General features: G+C 40.1%; 1 protein-coding gene across 1 annotated transcript in view; it reads right to left on the bottom strand.

Moving 5' to 3' along the window:
* lama1 (laminin, alpha 1) overlaps positions 1-7,500 on the bottom strand; it is a 70,916-nt gene that overhangs the window by 11,365 nt on the left and 52,051 nt on the right. Inside the window, exons 48-53 of the mRNA XM_079862459.1 lie at positions 5,496-5,620; positions 4,957-5,107; positions 3,641-3,785; positions 2,967-3,108; positions 2,754-2,868; positions 1-34 (exon numbers count right to left, since the gene is read on the bottom strand). The exon at positions 1-34 is cut by the window's left edge and continues 134 nt beyond it. Coding sequence (XP_079718585.1) covers positions 1-34; positions 2,754-2,868; positions 2,967-3,108; positions 3,641-3,785; positions 4,957-5,107; positions 5,496-5,620 — 712 coding nt within the window. The remainder of the gene's footprint in view (positions 35-2,753; positions 2,869-2,966; positions 3,109-3,640; positions 3,786-4,956; positions 5,108-5,495; positions 5,621-7,500) is intronic.

Genomic DNA, 7,500 nt, shown 5'->3' with positions numbered 1-7,500 from the left:
AACCAGTGCCGAACACAGACACGCTGCGGATGGGCTGGAAACACACGCAAACACAACTTTAAAAATCTCCACAACTAAATAAACACTAATAAATAAATAATACTAATAAATAACTAAAACTAATAAATATATATACAGTTGTAATCGAAATTGTTCAACCCTCATTGCAAATCAGGTTTACTGACAAATTTACAGACTTTCAGCTGTTAGCAATGAATAAATTAAACACAAGTAACTGAAACAGCTCAACACAACAAACGTTTCAAGTGGTTTCCCCAAAATCAACAGAAAATGAAACTTTTAATGACTTCTGTAGTTTCAAAATTATTCACCCCCTCCATGGCAAGCATCTCTAGCACTGAGTAAACCTTTTTCTGTTCTGTTCTGCTGCAGACGAGATGTATAAGCAGACAGCAGCTTCTGTTTCTGAGGGATCTGAGCCCGTTCCTCATGAGCAACGGCCTCCAGTTCAGGAATATTCCTGGACTTCTTCAAATCCCACCAGAGATTTTCTACGGGGTTCGAGTCATGTGACTGTGATGCCACTGTATCTCCCAGGACTACTTCTGAAACCAAGCCTTGGGTGAATCTGAGGAATACTTGGGATCATTGTCCTGTTGAAGAACAGTCCTCACTGACGGCATGATGTTCTCTCCCAGGATCTCCTGATACTTCAGTGACTCCATCTCTCCTTCCTCACGCTGCAGTTTTCCAGAGCCGGAGGACATCCATCAGCCGAGAGCATCACGAGCTCCTCACGCTGAACTGTAGACGGTGTTCTCCACAGCGTACGCCTCATTCCTCCTCCACACACACCGCTGATCCACAGGGACGAACAGCTCCAGTTCTGTTCCATCGCTCCACAGAACAGAATCCCAAAACATCTGTGGCTTATTTATATGATTTTGAGCACTTTTCCTGTGCTCTGGGTTAGCAGTGGTGTATTCCTGGAGCTCTGGCATGTGTTCAGTACGAGCTTTCCTGTTCAGCTGAAACCCCAGTGTCTGTTTCCACCAAGTCTTCTGCTGGTCTTCTGCAGTCGCTCCAGGGAGTGTAAACACTGTTCCTTTAACTTTAAACTTGCGAACTATGCTTCCAGCGGTGTCTCTAGGAGCATTTAATGCTTTTTATATCCTGCTCCTTGTTTGTGAAGGGTGATGATACCTTCTCTTAACTTGGACCATTCTTTTGCCATATTTCTAACTTGCAGTAAAACGTGACACTCAACAAACCTGGCCAGTTCAGATATGTCATGTGTTCTAGCTCAAGCACACCTGGTGCCGCTAATGAAGCCCTTGATTAGTGAGACAACACCTGTTCTGCAGATCTGAGGGATTATATCAGGGGGTTGAATAATTTTGAAACTACAGAAGTCATTAAAAGTTTAATTTTTAGTTGATTTTGGGGAAACCACTTGAAACGTTTGTTGTGTTGAGCTATTTCAGTTACTTTTGTTTGATTTGTTCATTGCTAACAGCTGAAAGTCTGTAAATTTGGCCAATAAACCAAGGCTGTGTTCAGCCCTGACAAAACGTTGCACAACGTTTTTTAAACAGAGACGGTGATGCGTTGAACACACTGTTCTGATGACGCAAGAGTTGCAGCTACGGCAGCTGGGAAGGCCATTCTTTGTGTTCTTTGTGAAGAATTTTCGGAGCCTGATGAAGTCGGTATAAATATGTGTTTAATACTACAGAATATGCCCGATGTTGCAGTTACTGCACTTGCCGCCCAGAACACAAGAGAACATCCCTATCGAGTGAAGGGATTGCTGAAACTGAAGCACATCTTCCCTAATTCAGACTAAAACATCTATTTAGCCTCACATACTGACTTTATCTGTAGTTCATACTGTTTTAATACCCTGTATTTTCTTTCTCATTTTTAGGAAAAGCTTAATTAATTACCATTGTTTATTTCTATACCAAATGTCATACACTTGCAATGAAGCTAAAAATATAAACAACTATCATTATGTTGATATCCTATATTTTTACAATAAAACTTACACAAACATGTCTTCTAATATCCTCAGTTGTTGCGTATACCGAGCTGCATCAACACATTTGTACATTACTTTCCTTGAACCCACTGTGCGAGTTCACTTTAATACCGTGTGCTTTATATACATGTTGCTGCTGATTGGACTGCAGTTCTGACACACCCACCAAACAACAGAAAACGCATCTCAAACCCCGTTGCACACGGTGCACGCCGCTTCCAGGAAACATGACGTTCAACCCGGAAACCGTAGCAAAACGTTGCACACCGTTTTGAACTTGAACGTGCCCCAGGTTTGCAATGAGGGTTGAATAATTTTGATTGCAACTGTATATATAACTTATTTCAGTGTCCCATGTTATTGATCACAAAAACAAAAATGAAGGGGGATGGAATTTTAAAATATATATATTTTTGTATTTTCTGTTTTAAATTTAATTTTGCATGTCTAATTAATTGAAATCATGAAACATACAATTTAACAACAATTTATTAAAAGTTTTAAAAAATTTCATTATGGGGCTAAATATGTCTGTATATTTTTTATAACTTTAACTAGTTTTCATTATTTATTTAAATTTTAGTTTTTCGTTATTTTAGTTCAAGTCAAACAAAAAAAAAAAACATTAAATAACATTTTCATTAGTTTTTTCAACGTTAAGTGAATTGTTTTTAATTTTATTTTATTACTTAACGTTGAAAAATCTAATGAAAATGTTTTTAATAGTTTTATTTGACTACAATAAGTGTACCTTGAGGACGCAGCCTTTCTTCACTCCGTACGCCTCTCTGAGCAGATCGAAGTTCGTACGAGCGATTTCAACGTTCTTCATACACCCGACAAAAGAGCGAGCGACAACCTGCCTCCTGCGAAGATCCAAAGAAGAGTTGCATTTAAAGGCAAATTATTTTAAACATTTAAACACATGATGCAACTCCAGCATGTCTTGAGAGGCTGGTCTCACCTGATTGGTCGAGAGGCTGGTAATCCACCGATGTAAATGGGGTCGAGGTCAGAGCGATTGAGGTCAGAGGCCGAGCCCGGTGACTCCGCCTCCATGACCTCTCTCTCGGACGGGTTATCAGCGGCCATCACCGATAAATGCCCTGCGGACAGAGCAGATGTCGTCTCATTACGGGTCAAAACGACCCGAAGCCTTAAAATTATACTTGATTTATTTTATTTGTCCAGAAAGCTTATTTTATTATATTTTGATCATATTTTTTCTATTTTTTAATGCAATTTTTTGGGAGATTTTTTTTTATTTTATTTACCTTTAAATTACTAGATTTGATCAATAAATAATAAATAAATAGTAATTTAAGCACATTCCTCACATTCTTTCAACAAATTCAAAATAACTCACAATTTCATGCATAACCCTTTTAATTCAGCTCTAAATATCTAACATTGTGTGTCTTTGGCGACCTCTTGTGGAAATAAAATAATAAAACATGATAATGTTAATTTATTTTATTTTTTTTGTCTGTGTATTTTCATGGTTCAAGTGCGGCAAAAGTCCTGAGGTCTTGGACCCCTCTGATGAACACTAAATAAAATATTTTTAGAGTCAAAATGACCCTGGGGAAGGATGAGGGTTCAACAACTAATCAATAAGAATGGAGAATACAACGGCACCTTTGCGCTTGTTCCTCTGCAGGGCGATTCTGTACCAGGATCCGGTGTTGTATGTTCTGTTCGAGGTCAAGGTGAGTGTGCCTGAGCCCAGTTCAAAGGTCAGATGAACCTTCCCTTCCACCAGCTCGACGGACAGAAAGTCTCTCTACAAGCACAGAGGACAAACATGAGGGATAAACGAAAATGTGCAGCGAGGCGGATTAGCTGAGGTGACATGACGCTAATGCTAGCAGATAAACGGCTAGCAGTGACATCAGCGGCAATCCACCGGTCACTCAAGTGGCCACGCCCTTAATTATGCAGAACTTTAAGGCTTAATATAATTTAAACGGATGAGTTATAAAAAACATCCAGCCCCCCACAGTCGTCATGAAGGACAACATTAACTTTATAGACCAAAACCACTTTTAGCACCAGACTGTAAACATGTGTTTCTCTGCTGTAAAGTTGGGCATTTTAACATGCGTGTCTATGGGATTGAGCCTCTTCTGCAGCCGGCCTCTAGTGGCCAGTGGATGAACTGCAGGTTAACTCACTTCAGTGTTGGATTAAAGAGAGAGAGAGGCATTGTTGAGTGTAACTTATTACAAGTACCTTGAGTTATGTAATCAGATTACTTTTTCAAGTAACTAGTGAAGTAACGCATTACTTTTAAAATTTATGACAAAATGTCTGAGTTACTTTTTCAAATAAGTAACACTAGTTACTATTTTTTCCCATTTATTGACTGACAGCTCTCTTGTCCTCATGTTGAGACAAATCAAAGTGCAGAGGCGTGTGTGTGTGTGTGTGTGTGTGAACATGATGGTTATTGTAGCTCTAGACTAAATGTGAGCATTTTCTCATCTCTCACTTACACACAAAAAAAGATTCAATATTCCTCAAAATGAATGAAATCTGTGAAATGCAGAATCAGAATACTATGCAAACCTCCAATGACTAAATATGTTAAATAAAACATACATTTGTATGCATCTAATCTCACTTTATCGACCTATGTACACACTTCTGACCTTCGATGATTCAGTTACACCATAAGCAAAAAGTTTTTACTGATAAAGTGTTAAGCTTGTTTCTCCTGCATCTTCCGTTATCCTGGATATCAGCTGAGCTTTACTGCACCTTTACTCCACCTTTACTCCACCTTTACTCCACCTTTACTGTACAGTGAGTCTGCATTTCCTTCAGCCTGAGGATTATTATTCCACTTTTGCTGTGAAAGGGTCTTTACATTTGCCCAAAAATCTAACTTTTTTGTTTGTAACGCATTACTTTCCCAAGTAACCCTTTCCCCCCCCACTGGAGAGGGGACGTACCGTGCCGTTGGAGGCGAGATACAGCATCAGGCCGTTGGGGGAAAGCGTTCTGAAGAACATGACGACGCTGGTGGACATGGAGCGCAGAGACTTCTGGACCACAGAGAACCCAGAGCCGTCGAAGTGGAACGACGTGTCTTCAGTGCGGGGACTGGAACAGGGAAGAGGTCAGAGGTCAGCCGCTGGAGAAGAGCGTCAGTGTGTGTGTGTGGGTGAGTGAGTGTGTGTGTGTGTGTGTGTGTGAGTGTGTGTGTGAGTGTGTGAGTGTGTGTGTGTGTGTGTGTGAGTGTGTGTGTGTGAGTGTGTGTGTGTGAGTGAGTGTGTGTGTGTGTGTGTGTGTGTGTGTGTGTGAGTGTGTGTGTGAGAGTGTATGTGTGTGTGTGTGTGTGTGAGTGTGAGTGTGTGAGTGTGTGTGTGTGTGTGTGTGTGTGTGAGTGTGTGAGTGTGTGAGTGTGTGTGTGTGTGTGTGTGTGAGTGTGTGTGTGTGTGTGTGTGTGTGTGTGTGTGTGTGTGTGTGTGTGTGAGTGTGTGTGTGTCACCTCATGAAGCAGCCGCCACACTCGCCCTGTCTCTCCGCGTAGTTCCACAAGCCGATGTTGTTCTCGTTGAGCGCCGCTTCGCCCATGCAGCCTCTGAACTGGGTCGTTCTCACCGCTGGGGGTTTCTGGGAAACACAACACATGTTAATGGGGTCATAAAGGTGTTATTTTAAAGCTCAGTGAGGTTAACTATAGTAGTTACAAAACAAATCATAAATGTGTGTGTCAAGTCAAGTGTCCTTTACTTATACAGCGAGTGTTTCAGAGCAGCTTTACAGAGATAACAGGAGAATAATGCAGCAGAGTTTGTTTCCAGAAGAAAATAGAGTCACAGTCCAGCTTAAGTTAGTTCAGTGATGGTTCATTTTTGTTGTAAAAAAGTTATTCAATTAGTTCATTTATATATATACAGTGCTATGCATAAGTTTAGACACCCATGCTAAAGTTGACTAAAAAGAGGAATAAAAAATCATATTTTGGAAATTGAACTTAATGCCTTAATTTAAAAAATTAGGAAAAATCCAACCTTTAAGGACACCAATTTTCTTTGTGAATGAATAATGTATCGTAAATAAATAAATGTTCTTCCTTAAAATACAGGGTGCATAAGTTTGGACACCCCTATGTTAAATTCCCATAGAGGCAGGCAGATTATTATTTTTAAGTATTTTTTAAAAAAATTTTTTAGGATACTATGCATCCTGATAAAGTTCCCTTGGCCTCTGGAATTAAAATAGCCCCACATCATCACATAGCCTTCACCATACCTAGAGACTGGCATGGTTTTATTTCAGTTAGCCTATTAGCTAGTTTGATTTGCATTGAGAGATGATCTTATGGAAAGTACCCCATGCCAATCTCTAGGTATGGTGAAGGCTATGTGATGATGTGGGGCTATTTTAATTCCAAAGGCCAAGGGAACTTTATCAGGATGCATAGTATCCTAAAAAAAAAAAAAAAAAAAAAACTTAAAAATAAAAATCTGCCTGCCTCTATGGGAATTTAACATAGGGGCGTCCAAACTTATGCACCCTGTATTTTAAGGAAGAACATTTATTTATTTACGATACATTATTCATTCACAAAGAAAATTGGTGTCCTTAAAGGTTGGATTTTTCCTAATTTTTTAAATTAAGGCATTAAGTTCAATTTCCAAAATATGATTTTTTATTCCTCTTTTTAGTCAACTTTAGCATGGGTGTATTCACTTATGCATTGCACTGTATATATATACAGGGTGGGCCATTTATATGGATACACCGTAATAACATGGGAATGGTTGGTGATATTAAAGTCCTGTTTGTGGACTTCTAAATGGCCACCATGGTCACCACCCATCTTGAGGAGTTTGCCCCCTCACATATACTAATGTGCCACAAACAGGACTTTAATATCACCAACCATTCCCATGTTATTACGGTGTATCCATATAAATGGCCCACCCTGTATATAGCCGCTCTGGAGAAAACCGTGATGTCATCGTCCAGCTCAGTTCAGTTCTTGTATAATGGTGTCAATGCAGGAGATCAATAATATTGATGAATGTTAAATTAAAAGTGTGTCGAGTGTGAGTGCAGGAGTGACTGTATATGTGTGAGTGTGTGTGTGTGTATGGGCCCTATTTTAACGATCTGAAACGCAAGTAACTTTGTGGGCGGGTCTCAGGCGCTGTTGCCATTATACCGGTGGGATAAATGACTCTCCGACGCAAATCTAAAAAGTGTTGGTCTGAAGTCGCTTCATTACTCATAGGTGTGGTTTGGGTGTAACGTGAAATAAACCAATCAGAGCGACATCTCACATTCCCTTTAAGAGCAGGCGCGCTTGTTCCATGGCGGATTGCTATTATAACGGCGGATTTGCCAGGAGCGGTTCACAGCCGAGGAGACCGACGTTCCCGTCAGGGCCGTAACACACAGAGAAGTGACATTGGGGATGGAGAAACACACCCAGATTAGCTTCGGTTAAACAGGCGTATGATAATTTGGGTAAATGTGTAAGCTAG

This window comes from Squalius cephalus (genome assembly GCF_949319135.1).
Source record: "Squalius cephalus genome assembly, chromosome: 25".
Lineage (NCBI taxonomy): Eukaryota > Metazoa > Chordata > Actinopteri > Cypriniformes > Leuciscidae > Squalius > Squalius cephalus.
Note: the sequence above shows the minus strand (reverse complement) of the source record. Positions and strands in the feature narration are given on the sequence as shown.